Below are 23,329 nucleotides of genomic sequence, written 5' to 3' on the forward strand. Positions count from 1 at the left end.
TAGGTATTTTTTTTGTTTCGAAGTGTTTTTTCGACTAGAGTTAAAAGTATTAGACTTTTTCGCAGAATAAACATAATAATAATTTTATTTAATAAATTCCAGTTTCAGAGGGATCTCAGGATTCAGCGCGGCTCGTCCGTCAGACAGGGACGGCAACAGCTTCTGATGGCAGTATTAGTGCAGGTGTTATCACTGGCATGTCCACATTCGGCGAAGGAAGTTTCTCAATAAAGGCTCCTGAAAAACTACCACCGTAAGTTTTATGAAAATCTATTTACCCACTTTTAGCTTGAGTTCCTCAATCATTATTTTCACCACCATTTTCATAATCGTCAGCGCCCATCCCTCAGTCTATGCTCACTATCTCATCAACCCTAATCTTGCTATTTGTTATAATCATCTACCCATTTCATCCTTGCACTGAATCCACTTTTTTGTTTTTTTCATTCATTGTTTTTGTTGTTCGTTTATTTAGCTTGTATGCAGAAATGAGTACCAACAAAAAAAATATCTTCAATAGTCAAAATTATAATCAGCCTTTCAGAGATCTATGAAGCTGTTGCCAGAGGAACTGCTTCTTGCGCTGTCAAGCTCCCAAAAGTACAATGATTTAACTTTGATTTTAATAAATAGCAATAATTTTGTCACAAAATAGCTTGCGATCAAAAATTCCTCCAAAATTGATGGAGTGGTTTTCGCTGGGAAACAAATAAAACTATTAGAGTTGTATGCGTATAAAACTTATACTTATAAGTATGTTTCTTTACAGGTGTGGGTTGGTGCAAAAATTCTTCTCTGTTTTTGTCGCCATGAATTGCTCGTGAGCTGTTAACGTGGATCAATAATAATGTCAAGAAATTACACGCAATAAATAACTGTTTTTTATATGTGTTCCAATGTATTATTACTTCAAGTGAAATATGTATATGTGTTAAATTATTCAAAAAAGATTGTACATTTTAATCTCTTAAAAACTGAGGATATAGAAAAACAAAAAAAATATCAATGCATAAATTATAAATTATTAATTTTGACTTTAGATTTATTTGTGATTGGATCCTAAAAAACTTAGCATTGAACTTTTTATAATCTGCAAGGTCAATACAAATAAAAACACTTTAATGTGTTTTTTATAAATTTTATAGCTTTGGCTTTTAAGAACTGAGATTATATCATTATCTAGATATATTTTTTTGATGAATATATTTTCACGTCACGATTGTGTATAAATTTTTAGAAATCATACGATTCACCTAAAGTTTGAAGCAGTTTATCTTAAAAGAGTAAATATAATTTAAATATCCCACTAAAAACTCCCTGGGCCCCTTCTATTGTTTTAGCCCGATCCCGTGACTCTGGCTAAAGCAGTAGAAGAGGCCTGGGGTGTTTTTAGTCGGTGGAAGTCCAACATATCACCACGCCGTGCCCTCGACGTAGGTTGAAGACATTAGCGTTTCACCCCGGAAAAAAAAGTCGTCACCCTTATTGAACAAAACCACCATCTGTATTTTAACCAAAATCAGTTAAGTTTGGCAATACCTTCAATTAACATTGACACTATTCTAGAACTATTACCTACCTACTGTTTGCATTCCTACTCGTTTGAAACTCATTATTTAAATGAATTAAACTTACTCAAAAATTAAATGGTAATTATAGTGTTATACAGGCTGATGTTTATAAATTCCAATTACATAAGACACACTTATTCTAGAAGTAAAGTTTTTACACTCAGACTTCAAGTGTACATTTTACTGGTCTTTGAAATTAAAACTCATTATTGTATAAGTAAATTAATGTATTTCTGATTCATAAAAAAATATCAAAACGATTTCGGCAGCAGTCGGCTAATGTTGCTCCATTCTGCATATTTTTTTTTGCATATTCATTTTTTACATAATGCTTTGCTGGACATGCAAATGTGTATATTAGTGCATACGTGTAACACAGACTCTTTTTCAGATTTCTTATATTTTTAGCGTGATGAGTGAGCTTGTGACTGGTCCGAAAATCACTGCGTGTCTTTGGAATCCAACATTAGACTTTATACATACAGATTATTTTTTTAAACGTCTCCGTCGATAGTAATCATAGAATCCACGTGTTGCTTGGATTACACAAACGTACAAATTCAATTATTCGTGGATTATAAACGCTTCTCTAACGTATGGATCGTACCGCAACACGTTGCGAACAGTGGGTATGGGCTAGTGACCTCATCCACAGGGCTGTCAATGCATTGACTAAAGTAATCCGATCTAGCAACTAGGTCATCAGAGCTCATTTAAACAGTTTAGTATTCATCCTATATAATTAACAACATGAATTTGGTGTTAGGTTAAATAGTTTTTAAATGTGCAGTGAGACAGAATCCTTATCGTTTAAGAGATAATACTTGACATTATTTTATACTAACCTTCTAGAAAGTAAATACAAAATACTCGCTGGTAGCTACTTGAAGATCCGAATTTTAGTTAAGTAGTCAGTTGTGTTCAATAAAGATGTCTCAATACGTTCTATTATTAATATTCGTGCTTTTAGTTTCCTCATGTAGAGGTAAAGGTTGGTTGATAAGTTTTATTATTTGATCTTAAGTGCAAGAAGGCTGAATAACTTTATCAATAACTAAATATTCATATATTCTTTTAGAATTGCATACCTACTCACATTAAAAAATTTGAGCTGACACGGCAGTTCGAGTCGCAATCCCGCCGCGTCAGTTCATGATTAAGGACTCCGGATAGGTCCGAAACTAGTCGCGTACTCCCGATAAATGCGAGTGAGTAAACCGTTGCATCAGTAACTATCAAAATATATACTCATATGTATTTATCTGGCTAGCCTGACCAGTTTCAGACCAGACCGGAGTCTTCGCTAGCTTGCGGTGTTGGAGTGGCGATTCGAACAGCCAGCTCGTCAATTCTAAGGTTTTGATAATAATTGATAATACAGATAATTTATCATAGATGCATCTGAAGAGGCAATCAATACAATAGAGGTATCTGGTACATCGAGTGCATCAGACGGCAGCATCAGTGTTGGCGTAATATCGAACTCCGAAATCGGGAACGAAAGTTTCCAAGCGACAACAAAACAAAGACCAGTGTATGTCCATTCAAAATTATATATCAGCTTTCAAATTTTCTTTTTACATTTAGATAAATGATTTGATAAAAAGCTAATAAGCTAAAACAAAATTTTATTTCGTTTCAGTTAAAGCATTTAATTAAATATAAATGAGTAATAATTATTTTATTATTTGGAATTTGATTCTAAATGACAAAGTATGTAAATACACAATTTCAATTTTAATAGTATTTTCATTGTAATACATTTAGAATTTATGTATTATCGTTGGTTGCAGATGCGGCATCGTAGAAGAATTTCTTTCTTATTTTATGACAACTAATTGTTGACTATATTTCAATAAATCAAAGATCACAGAGCTGAGAAACAGCAATATATTCGGAGCAGTCTAAATAAGTTAATTGAATGCAATTAAATCTAGTAAAGAAAAAACATGATGTTATTTTTCTGACATTTATTTCATAAGCTTTTATTTAATTTCACAGGTGTATGCCTCACAATTCATTGTCAACTTTAGAGATATAAATAAAAAAAAATCATGCAAATCTTGAAATATCAGAATTCCAGTCAGTTATTTGACTACGTCAATAATACTTAGCATTTAAAGGCTAAACTACTTACACTCTATCTTAATAAAATGATTGTAAACAATGAACAAAAAGCAGAATAAAATAAAATAATTTATTTTATTGTTAACAAACGTAAAAATATTATCAGTTATTTAAAATTATAAAACAAAAATAAGCTTATGATTTTACCTAACATTGTAATTTGATACTAAGTGGCAGTATCTACAGGAAATGGGTGACAATTTTTTTTTGTTTTATAAATACCATTCTCACTTTAATCGTTATGTCGCCGAGAGTTACATTAATATTAAAGTCAAATGAATGAAGGCATCCAGACTCAGAACGGGCATTTGTGCATCATACCAATGCTCGCACCCAAAGGATATGGTGCGATGGCCTTTTTGTACAATGATTATTATTCATAACTAGCTGTTGCCCGCGACTTCATCCCCGTGGGTAGAAGATATAAGTTATGATTTATACCTGCCTGGTTTTTTCACATTTTCCATTGTATCTTAGCTCTTATTAGTCGCAGCGTGATGGTTTATAGCCTAAAGCCTTCCTCGATGAATAGTCTATTCAAAACAAAAAGATTTTTTCAATTTGGACCAATAGTTTCTGAGATTAGCGTGTTCAAACAAACAAACAAACTCTTCAGCTTTATATACTAGTATAGACTAGTATAGATGAAAGTACCATTAGAAATGCTTCATCAACAGAAGGTGAAGGTGGTAGAAGTCTTTATCACTAGAGAAATTAAGGGGTTCCACTGATTCATTAATAAATAGTCCATACAACCTTAGCGTAAATATGGAACGAAATATAACTAAAAATCAACTAAATGTAATTATCAGCTCTCATTTCTCATATGAATATCTTTTTATTCATTGAATAGGTATCATTCCTCTCAGAAATCACGTTTTCTCAGTATAGGTTCAAGTACTTTAAAAACAGTCGAGTTGTTTGTCTGTGGACGTGGTAAAGGCATCAGTTGGATGGTATGAATCGTTTCGTTTAAAGTATTGAAGAAATTAATTTCCACTTTCGAGACTTGATACGTTGTGTCCCTGTATGAATCTGGAGTTTTTGATATTTTATCGATCCCTTTTTCTATCGCAAATAAAGTTGGGGAGCGCACTGAAACAAATAATAGTCATTACTGTCATTGGTAACTTTGAAACTTTAGATCAGCGTTTAAAAGTTATTTAAATTAAAGGACTGACTGTTTCCTTGTCTAAAGAAAACATTGTCGATCCAAATAAAAAACTATGTTTGTATTGTAAGTGCAATTTTATGGAAATTAGATTTGCTGATGAAAGTAAAGTAAAACAGAAAAAAAACGAAAGTTTTTGAAAAAAAAAATATGTAAAATCTCATTACAGTCGATCACAATTTATCAAATATTTTCTTTATTTTTTCAGCGAAGTATTTCTTCTCACACTCAATTTGTACTCACCAGGTCTTGAAGACATTCTGTGCACGATATCCGAAAACTCTTTAGACAAAACGTCGATCATAGTTCTATTGCCGTACCAAACATCCATAGCAGTACTGGAAGCCTTCTTCGTTGTCTCACGATAGTTACTTTTCTTAACTGGCCTTATAATAAAATCTTTAATACTTGAAATATCTGCTGCACCTTCCGAAATAAATACTGTGACGGTTATCAAAACTATTATTTTGGCGTGAAGCACAATCGTTCTTGACTGCATAATGACAAGTTCTGGTTAATACTTGGCGAAAATTTGTGAAGTATGAATGTTTCTTATTATCTGTTTCCAGCTTCGAAACAAATGCAGTTTATACCTATTGTTCTTGTAATGTTGATGGAAGTGTTTGCGATGGTTTTGACGACGAAAAACGACACCTTCGGAGATTTGTTTTCTGATCAATGAAACTTTAAGGTCACGCTCTTTTAACTGAGACTGAGATTGATTTGCTCGATTTATTTTTTTTAGTTATCCGCCACTACTCATATTTAGGTTGGATAAGGCAGTAGGCTCTCAACAGTCAGGACAGCTACAAGGCTGTGAGTTTTCATGCTATCGCAGCTTACACTTTTTATTTATTAGCTTTTAGCTTATTATTTATTTTCAAAATTATGAATGTAAGTACTTGATGTTAAGTCAAAACAATCTCACTTAGAACTTGATTATTTAGTAGGATTAGCAAAAATGGTCTTAAGAATAATAATTAATACTAGCTGTTGCCCGCGACTTCGTCCACGTGGTTAGAATTTTCCCCATTTTCCATTGTATCTTCGCTCCTATTAGTCGCAGCGTGATGTTATATAGCCTATAGCCTTCCTCGATAAATGGTCTATTCAACACAAAAAGAATTTTTCAAATCGAACCAGTGGTTCCCGAGATTAGCGCGTTCAAACAAACAAACAAACAAACAAACAAACTCTTCAGCTTTATATATTAGTATAGATTAGTATAGATAAGATTCGACAACTTAGGTCAATATGACCGTTGGCCTAAAATTGACAAAATTTATATACAGACGTTGTGTACAATCATCATCATCAGCTCCCCTCAGTCCACTACTAAAATGAGGCCTCTCCCATGGCTCCTTCACCAATGCTTGCTTACTGCCTTACAAATATTTCCGTCTCACCTGGCTACGGGGCACCTAACGAAGTAAAAGTAATGTATGTCTAAGAAAAAACGCTATTGGTTTGATTCAAGTTAGGAAAAGGTGCTGACTAGACCAAGTTACGGCACTAGTCGAGGATGCATGAAAATCCCATACATTTGAACAAAAGCTGGCGCGACTGGGGGTAAAGCATCTGGTCAATTCAAAAATAGTACTTGTCTTCTGAACATTACAATTTAATTTTAAATTTTATTAAGTGTACATTTTATTTTGATTAAAGGAATTGTAATAAAAGCAATGTGGATGTTTATGGTCGATCATTTATTTATTTCAAGAAAGTTAATTGACTGCACATTATTCTGACAAGTAATAAATACACAGAAGTTGTTAGTAAGGCTTTAATTAAAAATGGCCAATTGTGAGTCAGACTCGTGTCATAATGTAGTAATTATAAAAACCACAAAGAAAAATGTATTCGTTACTATAGCGGCAAGAACTCCTCCACACATACAAATTTAAACCATCTGCATATTATCAGGGTCCATCAGATAAAGGTTATAGATGGAAAGCCTTAGTTACAAAGGTCCCGTGCCCTTTGGGTACCGATCTCTAAAATGCAGGTTTTCAATAACAGATTTTTTTTCTTACATTCAAGTATCTCCTTATCAATTCAAATTAGGTTTTTAAAAACTGAGATTAACTTTGGTCCTTATCGTAAACAAAAAAAACCAGAGTAAAAAAAATATTTAATATAATTTAAAATACCACGTTTCTACATGTAACATTAAATAATTAGGTATTTATTTCTAACTTTTTTCCAAAATATAATTTTGACTAACATTTTTTTTATTACAAACTTAACATTTATATGTAAAAACAATTATAAATCTACTAGGTATCTACTAATAAGGAGAAAATTGCGATCACAATATTCTTGTATTGTATATCTTCATTATTTAGAAGAAGCGTACTTTCATGACCAGCCTTTTGTCTTTTCAGTAAAATTCACTGCGATTGTTCTGAAATAAACATCAAAGAAACATTATTACTGACGTAGTGCTAAAGTGTGAGCTGAAAAAAAATGAATACATTTCAGTGAAAAAATGAATTCAAGTAATAAGTTATAGTAGAATGATAAATATATCAACAATACAACACCAACTATATCATTAAACCGTTGAATTCTCAATAAAATTATTCTTTTTGGAATTAAAGGCTAGTTTTTAAATCGAATAATTTCCAGGAATATTATCAAAAGATATCCTTAAATCAATAAAATTTAGAATTAAATACTCCCGCCGAACGTCAGATCCAAATATTATTAGTGTACATACACTGTAAGAAGACGGAAAAAACGGTCCAGACCTCTCACAGTAATCGATGGATATATTGTATATGAAAAAAACATGCAAGCCAAATTAACACACGTCGTTCTTCTTGAGGTCATTATTTAGTTATTTGAATGAATACACGGCGATTATCAAGTTCGACACAATTTAAAGGCCTCAGTAAGGTTAAATATAGAAGCAACGGTACAGCAATAAACAAGTATTATGAATTATGAGCCCCAGTAAGAAACTGGGGCTGATTGATGCTAAATTATTTTTATTTTAATGGCGATATCGCAAATGCGTTCATTATCGAACACACATATTACGAATGGACGTTAAATACTACATGAAACGTTGTAAAACACTTACGTTTCCTCCTGTCCTTCACTTCCACAATTTTATCAATAGCCTTTGATCCCACGTTCCAAAGTTCTCTTGCGAGTAAACTCATAATTGTCTTATTCGAGTAGACGAAATCCATTGCTTTACCGACCCAAATATCCGATGTACTAAACCCTTCGTTCTCGACTTTCTTAAACTGATTCTTTAGGTCCGCTAGCGTTTTAAAAGAATTTGTTTTATTATTTTCTAGTATTATAAAAGCGAATATTGTGAAGAATAACGCTAGTTGAGGCAACATCTTGCTTACTGTGACCTGCGTGTACTTAACTGGACATATTGACTGGGTGTATCACATTGTTGTTGTCTGCTTTCTTGGTACTATATAAGGCCGTCTTCATAATACGGGACTACACAGGCCATACAGGTAAAAACTTTAAATTATTAACTACTGCTGTGCATACCTTCAAATGCAGAAATATATACTTATAATTTGTTATAAGATGCCAAATATTAATCATAATGTAAATTGCTGAAAGAAAATTGCAATGCGTATGATGCATTATCAACCTTAATTATTATTTTTATACTAACTATCGTGAGAATGATTCATTATTAAAGGATGCAACGGTTTACTCTCGCGAATTTGACTCAAAATGCGCGTTAGTAAATCGTTGCGTCATTCATAATGAATTACTATTTCTCACTTTATGATCGAGCCTATTTCTAGCAATCGTCGACTCCTGGAGAATCTCCAAATATTTTAACAGAATCATTAAGATTTTAATTAAGGGACGCAATAATCAAAAGCATTACGTACCTTGTTGCGTCCATCCATCTATTTACGAGTATCCACTACGCATTCACATTTAGATTTCCATAGAACAGTCACTGTGCATGCAGCTCTATACCATTCATTGTTTGAATGCAGAGAATCAGTGTCATTTAGTAGTACCGCGAATTTGTTATTCTGTTAATCCTATACAGACCCGTAATCCTTATCATATGGATATATGGTTTTAATTCTAGAGCTTCCAAAAAATGAATGAATGCAAAGAATAAATCCATTTTTTTCTTAATTTAGTTCTTATTGATTTCTTCGTAGTTTTATTTAAATACCCTATAGCATATCATAGAGGATATGCAAAGCGGAATCCTTAAAACGTAGTACGGTAGGCATTTAATATTAAGTAGAGTTTGAGATTTTGATAAACCAGGCATCCAGCATCAGAAATTATTTATGGGATTATTCAGTTTTTACTGTGTACTTCACATTATCCTTACGGATCTGTAAATTATTTTAGATGACAGAATAATATGTTTAAGGGAGGCCTTTTGCATGAAGTTGTTTTTCTTATAGAAGGAAGAATTATGTGTGAATATGTGAGGCTAGTAATTTTATTCTTCATGACTGTAATGAATATTGTGTTATTCCTTTTTGTTTATTAGGTTTATGTAAACAAATTTAGTCCATCCTTTTGGGGTGTTTATGTCATTTTGAGATATTTTAACTCTTCAATAAAAGTAAGTGTAATTTATAAATGCTTGTTCTAGATCTGAGTGTTTATATGCATTTGATGTGAATAGTTGCTAAATCCCTTTCGACGTAGGGATCCAAGGATCCCTAGTTTAGTTTTAAGGGGAAATAAAATATTCCAATTCGATCATGTACGGTAACCAACACACATATGTACATAGTCACAAACTTTTTATTTTATAATATTAGTGAGATTTGTAAAACAATCATGTTACACGCTCCGAACAAATGAAAACAATAAAAAATATACATATTGTTCTGTTTCCGAAATAAACCAAGTTCACTTAACATAACTTTTCGTGTTACATTAAAATTGTTTTTGGCTTTTGAATTTTTTAGGGGATAGGCAAATGGAATCCCATGTTCCCTGGTCGAATTTTGCGAAGCCATCCCCAGGGTGCCAGGGTACGCGTGACAAGTGGTCCAATACTTATGTACCGTGGCTTTCACGAAATTTCTCATCTCACTTTTGAATTTCCAGTGAAATTTCGTTATAGAAAATTTTCATTCAAATTGAATACGTGGAGGTGTTTTTGTGTTTTATTGGACAGGAATATATGATTGATAGTTTTATAATAATATTTTTTAAAGATAATACATAAAATCGAATTCTAGCAAAATCTACTGAGCCGAAGTCGATGATTTTTTAGAAAACCTAAATGATAGCTATTGATAGCAAAGAATTACATGAAAAAAATAATCAATAAAATTGGTTCATCTAGTTCAGGTAAGCAAACATAAAAAACTAAGTACAGTGGAATTGAAAACAAAATACTAACAATTTTCGTGAAAAATATGAATATATACGTTTACGTTTTAAAATAAAATTAATCTAAAATTATGTAATATCGAAGGCCGGAAAAGTGTTAAGAAATTTAATGAAAAGAACACAAAAACTATAAATAAATCAAAAACGACGTCAGCAAAAAAAGTCTAAAATTTACTTAGGTCAAGGTAAAATTTTCGTTGCAAGATTCTCACTCCACGCAGGTGGTATTTTCATTCCAACAGTTCCATTCCAAGACAATTCCAAAATAAATCCCGCATCGGTCGCAAGCCCCTCAAGACTATCTGTGTCCCGCAGACACGTCCGTGAAGATTTGGAAGGATTGCTACCAGTCACAGGAAACAGCTTGGAAAAGCTAAAAGACAATATACCTGTAATGGCTTTAGAGGAACGACGAATTTGGACATAAAATTTAAACAAACATATTGCTCAATTTTCATATTGGAATTTATAGCTATAGGTACGTCAACATAATGAGCAAGCAACTAGTAAGTGGACTAGATAAAAGATAAGGAAAACTGGGCAAAGGGAAGCCTTTGCCCAGTAGTGGGATACAGATAAATCCTTCCACAATTCTCTGACCTGGACCACATAAAACCAGACTACATACAATGGTCATTTAAAAAAAAAAAGTTTTTTACCCATGAAATTACTGTATCAACTGTTGCTTACTCTAGAATTTTATGTTTGTTATTTGTTGTTATAGCAATAACAGAAGTACATCATCACCGAAAATTTCAAGTCTATCACGGTGTTTGAGATACAACTTGGTGACAAACGAACGGCCAGTAGAGTCTTGCTAGAAGGTGCTTTTTAATTGGGTACGAAACAAAGGAGAAAAAATATATCTTAGAAGCTGAAGCTGAAAAATGTAAAAAAGAAATAAACAAGTCAAATAAAATTTATAACGAATAAAAAAACCAACGAGCCTAAAACCGTTGATTACGAAGTATAATAATGTAAAATCGTGATTAAAAAATCCAAATAATTGCAAAGTTTGCGTATCATCGTCTGTTGCTATGAGATAAAGCTTGCTTACGAACCCCCAGTTTATTTAACACTTTTGTGTATTCAGCTCTCCAAAGTTCCCATTGTTGACAATTTTAAAGCTCTTTTTGGTATTTTTTGCCCACTTTGAATGTACAAAGCTGGTCTAAATTTTAGGCACTCTTCTAAAAAAAAGTTTTTAGGGTTTCGTAGCCAACGGACAAAACGGAACCTTAATTCTAAAAATCAAAATCAAAATCAAAAATCAAAAAGTTTTTATTTCAAATAGGCCGTATCTCAGGCACTTTTAAAACGTTATATTACTGACTCTAGTTCCAATTCTGAGGAACTTCTACATGTTTACCTATGAAGCTGTATCTTTAGATAATCAAACATTTCAGACATGATGTACTTTTGCTGTCGCTATAGCAACTAATACCAAAAATAAAGAAACGATTAATACATTTTGTGTGTGAAAAACTGATGTGTCAGTTTTTTTTTCACGCCTATTTATACAGAACCCTCACTGCCGTGAATCCGACTCTCAATCCACTGTTTTTTTATCTGTAAATATAGAACTAGTTCTGTGAAAACTAAATTTCACAAATGGAACTGGATTTATTGAATCCGACGGTTAGCAATATTTGATCAACGTCAATCAATGTTACAGAATCTGACTGCAAGCGCATATAAATGTAACAAAACCAGGTGGCTTTATAAAATACGAGTAAAAATGCACTGTTGTTTGCCCGTAATTTATCTTCAGTTTCATATTGCAGTTATTATATAAAATCCAGTGAAAGAACCCGTCACCTATATTTCACTTACTTCATTAAGGGCCGATTTTTCAATCATAAGTTAACTTCTATCAGAGGAATAAATACGGCCGTTTGACATATTCTCTCTACAAACGCTGTCAAAAATGTCAAACATATTCATCAGATTAAAGTCAGCGTTTGATAAATCGGCCCCAAATTAAAGGAATCATTAAAAAAAATGTATAAGTAGCAACAGAACGCCAAAATATTTTATTACCCCTTTCTTGTTACACAGCACAAATAAAGTTGAACCCAATCATAAAAATCTGATCAGGAAGATAACGAAACGATCCGGAACAGTCCCCAGTCATCGCATCCATTTCCAATTTGGGAAAGTTACAGATCCAGAACCAATGTAAACCAAATTAAAATTTCGAATCCACGTCATTGCAATAATTTGCAAGAGGATTACAATCATAAAAGACTATTAACATCTGACGAGGGAAAAAGACCAATCAATAAAAATAAGGTCACGATTGTCGACATTATCTTCAGAGACCGAATGAGTCTGTTATCGATTCCAATAAATGCCGTTCTTTTATTTCAGGCGAAGGAAAAAAAAAGAAATTACACGGAGCAGCTGAAATTCTCATTAAAATTCCATTACGACACCGTCGACTCGAATATGGCTATAGATTTTGACGGCGAAATTTTTTATAACAACTTATATAACGACGTTGGGTCGTCTGTAATTTCAGTACGAGTTTCTGTTTTAGATAAGAATACCGATAATGTAGAGCATTTGAAGGTCATAAAGGAAAATTTAGGTCCCATCTAGATGTTTTTTATACTTTCGTTCCCAAAGCCAGCGGAGCTTGTTTCATTTCTAACTGTTTATTTCTTACCTAAGAATATATAAGAAACTGTTTTAACATTTCGTATGTACGAGTATATTTGGGGTCTGGAAGGAAAGTAATAATAATACTCCGCTACTTTTCTTCTACAATATTTCCAAAAACTCCTCACAAAGTCGACATACACAAAATATGATAAAACGTTGGGTACTTTGGTATGACACAACAAAGAAATACAATCTACTTTATCATTCCAATACAAAAAGAGGATCAAAATAGTCAAAGGAAAATGCGAATATAGACCGAAACTAATAAGGCCTTTTCTTTATTGCGTACACACGGATGTATTTCAAACAAAACCTATTCAAATACGGTAAACTTGGGATCGTCTCTACCAGTAATCACGGATCCGATCGGGCTTTGATTGACCTTTATGCAAATTCCAAATTTGCCCAGGAGAACGCAGGTTGTTTAATTGAATAATTAACCTGTCCAACGCACTTCGTTATAATTTTAAATTACTTTACAGCTACGCCGTTGTGTTACCTTGAAATTGGGTCATTATTATCCGGGATTTTTTGGCACTAAAAATACAAAGATATGTTTCTAATACAGCGTTTGTTTAAAAACTTCTGGTGGTAAATGAAGATGCTGATGAAATAATAAATCATGCACCTTTAGCACCTTTTCCCCCTGAGGGTCAATTCTAGAACTTCCAGTTTTCCAAACAAGGAATTAAAAATAAAATAATAACAAGTCTTAATCCCCAATTTGTCGAGTTCATGAATCACAAAAGTTTTAAAGCCCATCCCGACCTAATTAGTTCTTTATTGATCCGAAAATCTCGGGTCTAGTGGTCTACCCTTTCCATTTTAATGAGACCTTTCTTTAGTTACATGGACGTGTTCCCCTATAAGCTGCATAAATATTTATAGACAGGTACCATATTAGTGCATACATTATCGAAAATTTGGATGCCTTTATGACCCACTGGCTCTGGTCTAGTTTGTAGTCTTTTTGATTGTGCTGCTTAGTTTCAACAGCTTCAGGTTACCACTATGTTGGCATTTAAAAAAAAAAGCTAGCAGGTCGAATATAAGAACACTGTTTTTTTAAGCCTATATCATTAAGTACATTTTATTTTTGTATAGGTATCTACAGCTAAGTTTCTGATTACATTGCAGATGTAAAACTGCAGCCAGATAAGAATCTGACCTAAAGAAATTCAATAAATATTATTGCAGAACAAGGGTTTTCGCACAAAAATCTCCAATTCAGGATCAAAAATATAATAATTTAATAACGATGTACTCACGCGTATTTATCGTTATACCCTGACTAGTGTCAATTTGACTTAGAATTAGACTCGCTACCCCGCCGCCGCGTAAGCTCATGATTACCGATACATACGCGTGAGTAAGGAATTATTAAATAAATAATAATGAATTCGCCTTACTAAAGTAATCATAATATAGAAAAGTTTACTCAACGAATATCATTGTATCTAGTGCTCGTCACTGGGCCTAAAATACTCTTGATTAAAATGTAAGTACTTAATTATCAAAATTATTTTAGGCCCATGCATTTTAGTACATTTTATTATTCTATTAGATGAATATAACACCACTCTCAGTTACAAATTAATAATTTTAGTCTACCTCCTTTTTGCACACATTGTAATTCTATTAACATTTCATTTCCATATTCCGTTTATAAGTCAGCTTCATTTGCAAAATGATTATTAATTATTAAGTCCATTCATTTGAGTAAAATATCATTAGTAATATTAGTATCTTGTAGTTTATTTAAGTAGTTGAATACAACTAGGTTTTAATCTATAATTATCTATTCAGAGTATTTTTTCTACTTGTTTATTTTTGTAAATATTTTATCGCCCTTAAAAAAGCAACATTTTTTTAGTATCCTGATGCCGGTAATGAAATTGATATCTTTACCGTACCATCATAAAAAAACATGAAATAGAAACAGAAGACTGAATAAATAAAATGAAAACGATAATTTTCCCGTATTAACTAAGCAATTAGTTAATCACAGAGCAGAAGATGAAACCGGCAATAAACCTTGTCCACTCAATTTCACCGCAAAGTTATAGCACCAGAGAGATTCCGTAATAAATAATTTAAGGAAATACATTTGATTTACGTTGCCTATAAAGCGTTTGGCAAACCTCTATGTTTGTATTAATTTATCACGATACCCTTAAATAGCTGTGTAGCATTCGTTTTTTTAGGATTCCGTACCCAAAAGAACCCTATGACTATATGCTATAGTAAAATAGACAGTTGAAATTTTCAAAGATGATTGCAGCTGGAACAAAAAAAATCATACACTAACATAAATTTGATATGAAAATGAATATTTCTTTAGTCTTTCTGGACGGATCTGTTAGTGACGTGAATCCATCTCGCACCTGACATTTTTTTTATTATTCATATAATACATGTTTCTAGCAAATGGCATATCAAGACCACTTTTTGATACTCTTAAAATATCTACTTATAAATTTTATGTTACTCGAAAACTTGAAGATAAGACAATAAACTTCGCCTTAATTTCAATATTGATCACCCTACATAGAACTAAGCCTTAGGTCACCCCATTCAATATAAAGCACACTGTTTTGCCAAGCTTAAAATATTGAATTGGACATAAAACTGTCGCTTTCAAGAAATTTATAGCATTCAGGCGAGAATACGTCAACCAATTTTATACTATGCAAGAATAAAGGTAACAAATGGACTATGAGAATTGGACGTGGAATAATCCAAGTGAACGCTCATAACATTATATTGCAAGCACTAATTCATCTGCCAAGCTTACTGACATTGTTATTTGTCAAACCCCTCACGTTATACCGTACCATAACACCCCATATTCAGTAGTGGGCATAAAAGCTGATAAAATATGCAGATTTGTGTTAGACATGCGAAAATCAACTATCAAATGTCAAGTGCCTATTACCTTTTCCATTTCAACCAACTTTTTACGTGAATAAGTCCGAATCCAATGATTTTTCCTGACTAAGATGAAAATTTCGCGCTTGAATTCTGACCTATGAAGCCCTATCAAGACCCTTTTTCAACCTTAAGACCTTACTTGAACCTTGTTTTAGGCGTTGTCAAAAGCGGTCAAAAGAACGGCGTACATTTTGTCCGGTAACGATTTAGCCAAATGAGTTTTAAGTAGTACTGAACGACAATCGCACTAAAAGAGAAATTTTGGCGAGGGTGTGATAATTAGCACATTAGGTTTCTGGTCGTTTGGGCTTACCGGTTTTAACGTTATTAAGCGAGTGCTTCCGACACTAATTGGAGTTGGTTACAAATTATTTTAATAAGATTCACAATATTTTTCGTAAAAATCTATATTGGACTAAGGCAATATCGTTGAGAAAATCTAATACTTTCAACATGATTTCACAAATAACTTCGTCGGAACGAATTCAACTGGTTCATCAATTCAAGACTTGATTATTCAAATCATATTTTTCGCGTATTGTGAAGCAGAATCCTAAAGTTTTATTTCATTAAGATCGGTATCGGGTTCACTAGCTTAGCTATTTTCCTACAAATTTAAATATAATTTTTATACTTAATATTTTTTTTCATTAGATACCAATTGCCTAAAGGTGAAATCAGACCAGTCTATATAAGAGATTGGTCCCTATAAGAATGGGATAGGGCTTATTACGTGATTGCGTCAATCTCGAGTTTGCGTATTGATCATGACAAGCTTTGAACGTCGCATGCTTATTATTCATAAAACCGATTAGAGACGGCTGAATATGCAGATTGAGTGGCGCAATTTGACTTTTGATTTGAATTTCACAAAACAAGATAGCTTCCTTGAACAGGAATATTATGATTTAGATTGCTGTCAGCCTCTGTTATGTAAAATAGAATGCCATAATAAAACCATAAATGTAGGAGGTATAAGGGATGAAAAAGAAGATCGTAATCCTTTCTGTTGTTGTTGACAGAGTACAAGAATCCGTAACAGTAAATGTTAGGAGTTGGTGTTAATGGAGAATTAGGATATTTGTTTTTATTAATGGGTTGCTTACCAAAAATTTTCTCTGAAAATATTTGCCAAGAGATCAAAACGCGCAAAATGTAATTAAATACTGAAACACCATACATTGCCACGTCAACAATTCCAAAACCAGTCTGACACAGCGGAATCCTATCACCATAACGTCACAGCACACAATTTTTAATTAAAGTAACTCACTCGTTAACGAGGGAACAAGAATATCAGATTCTAAAATGTATGTCAGCGTGTAAAAACCAATTTGGCGCTTGTGAAGCTTCACTCCGGTGTATTAGACTCCCCTACATAGCAATTAATTCATAGTAACGCGAAATTTAATTAATCCTCTGATGTTTGGAATGATAATTGGGGATTGCCGCGGAATTCCACACTTGAAAGGGGTGATGGAAATGTGGGGTTGTCTTTGCTAATATACCGTCGTTTTCTATGGCTAGCAATGTGGTTGGATTGGAAGTAAACGTTTTTGATTGCAATTTATTAAAATAAGACAGTTTCTTGACAATACCTTGAGAAGTTGTTTCTGTTGTCGTTAGTTCATCGTATTTCTTATTGCTGTTTTTTCAGCTATTTTTAGGCACAAATCTTAGCAATTAAGGTTTTATTTGCAGCTTAATATATATAATCATTTAGATCATACACTAGCTCAACGATGTCACTAATATGGCTTAAAATCAAAAGCAGTACAAGTAGCACTTTACAAACAACTTGACATCTGGAAGTTTTACTGAAAACCTTAACATTTCAATGAGTCTCAAAATTACGGTCCAAGCTCAAAACATTTTTGTCAATTATTTCACATTTATTCCTTGTAAGGGCGTGGCTATACATTTTTGTCTTACGCAGACTGATATATTTCTTTTGAACTTGTCAAGTGCCACTCAGTGAGGTACTCGAGCCAAAAGAATCTCGCAGCAAAGGTAAGGCGTTTCTCGAGTTGAAAGATCAAGACTTTTGACAAATAGGTACATGATCTTTGTCAGTTTGTTTACCACTCGAATTTACTAAGCGCGTGTTTCGTCTTCTAAAGTTTTATAAAGTTTGAGTAACGCTGGCTCTTGTCTTTTGTTTTGCCATTGTTATGTACTTATAACTTTGCTTCAAAATGCGAGTACGGGTAATTTGTTTTTTTTAATGTCTTATAATTTTTCGTACGTTTAAAATGGATACGTATTTCTCTCCATTTACTGTAATTTGTTAAGTTGAAGTAGTTCTTTTATAGACAAAGTTTAACCTTTTTATTTGCATATTTTTACCATATCTGCCAAATTATTTATTGTTGTTTTATATTTAAAATATGAAGGGTTTCTTTGTTCAAGAACTTTTATTTTCATTTTTAAAGTCTTAATTTGTGTTTTTTCTCAATATATCAATTTAATTCTCTTTATTTAAAGTTTTATGTTTGCAAGTTCAGAATGCTCTTTGGGGGAGGCCTACGTTCAGCAGTGGACGGCGATAGGCTGCGATGATGATGATGATGAAGTTCAGAATGTATGAATATTGTTTATGCCATCAATTATTTTTCTTACATGTTCGGTTTGAGAAGTAAATAAATGTAAACTTCTTTTGTTAAAAAATATTATTTTAAATGTTACTTTATTCGAGTAATTGTTTCGTGAATCATCACAAATATTGTAAGCCCATTTCTAATACATATTGCTCGAAGATGTCAATTGCCTCTTACAACCAGGTTGGGACAATAAGCTGATAACAACGCTTGAAATCCCTCACAACCCCTCAATGAAGACCCTCTGTGGGTGAAATTATAACTCAAATCACTTGTGCTGAATAGGAATTCCGTTAAACATGTGTCGGCAATAAAGATAAGAGAATTTATCTGGAAATATTCTGAGAGGTGTTTTTTTTCCTGTCTTATGTAAATAATTTCGTTACATGTAGTAAAAATATTGGGCTTCCTTGTTAGGTTAGTTTAGCGGTTGATAAAACTTCTGCTCAAGGAAATTAATTAGTAAATAATAGTCATATTCTAGTCTTTTAGCCAGACTTCCCAAATATGAAAAGTACAAAAAAGAGATTTTATATTCCAGCAAAAAAAATACGTTGAAACGTCAAAAAATCCTAAAAGCAAATAAACAGCTTCTTCTCGTCTCAGACCCCGTCATTACACATTACATAAAACTGTACCGCAGACTATCTTTGCGCGTATGAAATCCCACCTTTGATGTTTTGAGTGGCCCTTCGCGAGTGCGTCTGGGGGAGTCAACAGCACTCCCCTTGTGACTCCAAGACATCAAACGCTCTGATTCGCTTTTACACCTTGGAGTAGGCAGTTATGTCGAGATCCAGACTCAGATTTCTGTGGACAATGCCGTCTTTGGATTCTCAAAGCCCCTAATTAAAATTCTTTAATTATTTTTATTGGTTTCGCCAGGGCATGGTGTTGGGTTTAGTGCTTGCTTCTAATTTGCAGAGAATTTTAAATGAAGTTACTTGTGGAGGTAAATTTAATTAGGTTGTTTGTGGTTTGGTTTTATACTTTGTGAGCCGAGTATTTCTTCTAAAAAGAACTTTATATTATTCTTCTAAGAAAAGTGTGTAGGATCATTATACCTTATGTCAACGTGGATTAAGGTATATTTTTGTATTTCTCAATTAATGAAAAGTCTGTACAATGTTTTAGGTAATTTCGCGATTAGATATTAAAATGCTATTTTGGGGATCACGCGTAGGCTTCCTCATTTTCTTTGTCACGAAGAGCAATCTATTATAATGTATTCAATGATAAAATATTTATAGCCGACAAATTAAACTTATGAAAAGCGTGCTATGTTTCATTGTATTTCAGCTTACACCCACATTGCTTTAAGAACATCGTGTGATAAATGTATGATTACACGGCAAAAGTGAATAATCCAAATTATAACAATATTTAATCATTTAAATAAATTAAAAATAAGATATAGAACAATAATTATAACAAAAAGTGATTTCGATGTATGTTATTGTGGCACTTTCACGTTCCTTTCTAAGTCCATACAATTTGAATCGGTTTCTTGATTTAAAATGATACTAAATTTATTGCCATTATTTATTCCTTATGCCACATTATCGAAATATTTTAAGCCCTGATGTCTTTTTGGCAACTAGTCATAAAGTAATTTGGGTACGCACTTTTAAAAAAGTTTAAGTTTTTCTCAGATAAACAAGAAAATCCTTGTAGTTACCGTAGATACCGTAAATATGAACTAAAACTCCACACACGAGAAATTAAACTATCCAGACTACACAAAATAACATACAAGTATTTTTCAAGTCACAACAAATTCCAAAACAGCTTCGCACGAAACAGTAAACTTCACGACATTCGGTACACCCAGCGAAAGATACTGTCATATAACTGGCCAGTTTTACTTTTGTTAAAGCATCAATAAAAGTTTCAAACACTATAGAAACTTGTGTGCAAGACTGTACATTCTATGAGACAATTTGTCTTTTCTTATTGCACAATTTTAGCTTCAAACTCAACACTCATGGAACAAACTTATATAACGTGTGTCGCTATTTATTACAACTGAAATGATTTACTAAGAAACTTTTGAGTTGGTTTCCTTTTTGAAAGTTAGTGCACATACAGAAATTACTTTGATACTTTTATTATTTTGATGTAGTGATTTTTCTGAATTTGCAGGTGTTTTGCAGTCTGTGAAAAAAAGTTGTTGGTTTTTCAAAGCGTACGTGCAGAGTACCCATATAATAATAATTAACCGATCAAATATTTTTGTACTGTAGGTATATGGCTAGGTTTTGTCTATTGAGTATTTGATTTGGAATAAAATTGCCTTTTGCTTTGTAAAATAACTCACTAAAGTAGGTGACATAAGAGTTTGATAATTACTAGACCCTCTTTCATTATTTTTTGCGGATTCTTACAAGGGCCGCGTGGTGTGGTAATAGTTTAGTTTAATTCACGCAAGCGAAGCCACAGGCAAATAGTAAGAAATAGTTTAAAACCATTCAATTGATTTGAATTCATTTAAATACCAGTCGAATGTCACTGAACGAAATGAAGTGAAGTAAGGATCTTACCCCAAGACTCAGGAAGTCATAATCAGTAAGGGAGTCGATGTAATAAATATAGATACGTGTATAATGTTTGAGGAGCTCGTGGCTTAGCTATAACCGCATAAGTGATTCGATCACAGGTTAAGCTACGCTTGACGCGGTTGGTCCTTAGATGGGTGACCATCTTTGTCATAACGAGTTCCTCCGTGTTTCGGAAAGCACGTTAAATTGTGGGTCCCGGCTGTTATTCCTACATCTTTGACAGTCGTTACAGGTAGTCAGAAGCTTGAAAAGTCTGACAACCAGTCTAACCAAGGGGTATCGTGTCGCCCAGGTTGGGTTGAGGGCTGACTGGGTTGAGGGGGTCAGATAGGCAGTCGCTCCTTGTAAAACACTGGTACTTAGCTGAAACCGGTTAGACTGGTAGCCTACCCCAACATAGTTGGGAAAAGGTTAGGCCAATGATGACGAGTATAATGTTTACTATATTTCAGTTTTGATAGCAATTTAATAATAATACCTATACTTCTTCTTAGCATATAAAGTTTAGTGGTCTAACAATAGCGAGCCAATTGAAGCAACTTTTCCTGAAACATTTGCGCACTTAAAACTAGAACGTAACGTAACTTGATAAGTTTAAAAAGTATCCATGTTTTGTTGTTGAGAACCAAACTTTAGCAATTAGTTTTAAGTGGGTTTTAACCTAAATAAAACAATTGTTATGCTGCATTACTTTGTGTGGTATGTAATTAAATATTAAAATTTTGTTAGTATTTCAGTGTAAAGGCAAAGCTTCGGTTAGCTGAACAGTGATATCTAAGAACTCTTGTAACGAAACTCTTGGTGTTATCGAAGCGATAGAGTTCGATACACTGTGCAGTGGCCCGCGCTTTAAAAGGGCCTAAAACCAGTCTCTAAAGTCTCTACTAGGTGAGTAAAGTTGATTGCAAGGATAACCGAGTGGTTAAGGTCACCACGCCGAACCCTTTGATAGTGACGTGTGTCTCGCGTTCGATCCCCGCTTTGTTCAGGCGTTTGTGTGATCTGCGCATGCTTGTTCTTAGTCTAGGTGTCTATTTGCCTTCGACTTACATGTTTCTAAAACCTCCCGCGATACAAGAATTAAATTTAATGAAGCGATAGTCGTTCCTCTTATTTTAAAATTTTGTAGTATAATAAAACAACGTCACAAACTCGCAACATAAAACCTTTTTTCACCAACTTAAAAGAGATCCTAAAACACATTACAAACACACGACCTACTTATTTTCACACATAATTGGTGCGAAAAAGACATAGAAATTCATTCCAGCTGCGAATTTACGTACGGTATAATCTCATCTTAATTAAATGATTAAAATTAAATACATCTTCTATTCTATTGTATTACTATGTCGGATTACCCGTGTCCTGAGTATAATCCTTTCTTTGTGTAAACGGGTGAAGTAATTAAATATATGATTGTATACAGTTTTGTTGGTAAAGAAAAGGTCTCGGTCCCTTCGGTGTCTTAGTTAGCGACTAAAGGATTATGTGAGCAGGATTGTGCAGTCATCCGAAATAAAGAATTGCGGTTTGTTTAGATAATGTGGCACGAGAGATATAAATGTATTGTAGTTGTTACTGGGTTAAGTCTCTTCTCTTTTCGAGAAACAGTATTCTTTTTTGTACTTGTTCACTGTATCCTTATCATTTTTAAAATGTATTAATTTTTACTATCGAATACTTATGAAAAAGTTCTTGCGGTGTGCTGTAGGGATTTCTTAGAAAATCAGTACTCTTGTGCATAATGTATTCTTGTCCGTTTCACGCCTTTTTGTGAGTACTAACATAATCTAATAAATATAGAAATATATATTTTTTCCTTTTAAAAACCTTAACAACTGTAAGTTCCAGCATGCACTGGTACGGAAGAAACCTCGCTCTAGTCAAATCCTCACCAAAAAACTTGAATCAAAATAGGACACGACTTAGTAAAGTTACACGCTTCCTAGACACAGCATGTTTTATTTTATAGACACGACGTGAACCTTACTCACTGCCAAAAATATCGAGAACTCTTATTCATAATTACTACACCCTATTTACCAAAACACATTAGATTAAAACAAATGATATTTAGCGAAGTACAAGAGAATTGGCTCCAATTCAAAATGAGATAACTGCGCTCGTAAGTATCGCAGCAATGTATCTTATCCTTGGCTAGAAAATGTTATTACATAGAGAAATATTGTTTGACCCATAAAAAGTCTAAAGTTGTGAAAACATATTACAGCGTTATAAATCTCATTCGCGATATCGTGTTTTGCTGTGTGATCTCAGTTTTCTTGCTCTCATGTGCCTGCATTAACAATCGTTAGGATAAAATATGCCATTTTAGCAAAAAGTTTT

General features: G+C 33.2%; 2 protein-coding genes and 1 long non-coding RNA gene across 3 annotated transcripts; 1 reads left to right on the forward strand and 2 right to left on the reverse strand.

Annotated features, from left to right (window-relative positions):
* The first annotated feature begins 2,462 nt into the window (after positions 1-2,462).
* Positions 2,463-3,529, forward strand: LOC113501188. The gene is made up of 3 exons (XR_003401277.1): positions 2,463-2,562; positions 2,967-3,105; positions 3,365-3,529. It is a non-coding gene; the product is annotated as an uncharacterized LOC113501188 (long non-coding RNA).
* Positions 3,530-4,274: 745 nt separating this feature from the next.
* Positions 4,275-5,431, reverse strand: LOC113501194. The gene is made up of 2 exons (XM_026882265.1): positions 5,113-5,431; positions 4,275-4,793 (listed from the first exon to the last, which is right to left on the reverse strand). Exons 1-2 carry the CDS (start codon positions 5,366-5,368, stop codon positions 4,564-4,566), a joined length of 486 nt encoding a protein of 161 aa, XP_026738066.1. The 5' UTR covers positions 5,369-5,431; the 3' UTR covers positions 4,275-4,563.
* Positions 5,432-7,104: 1,673 nt separating this feature from the next.
* On the reverse strand, positions 7,105-8,274 carry LOC113501204. The gene is made up of 2 exons (XM_026882276.1): positions 7,955-8,274; positions 7,105-7,273 (listed from the first exon to the last, which is right to left on the reverse strand). Exons 1-2 carry the CDS (start codon positions 8,223-8,225, stop codon positions 7,260-7,262), a joined length of 285 nt encoding a protein of 94 aa, XP_026738077.1. The 5' UTR covers positions 8,226-8,274; the 3' UTR covers positions 7,105-7,259.
* Positions 8,275-23,329: the final 15,055 nt, after the last annotated feature.

Source organism: Trichoplusia ni, chromosome 2 (assembly GCF_003590095.1).
Source record: "Trichoplusia ni isolate ovarian cell line Hi5 chromosome 2, tn1, whole genome shotgun sequence".
Lineage (NCBI taxonomy): Eukaryota > Metazoa > Arthropoda > Insecta > Lepidoptera > Noctuidae > Trichoplusia > Trichoplusia ni.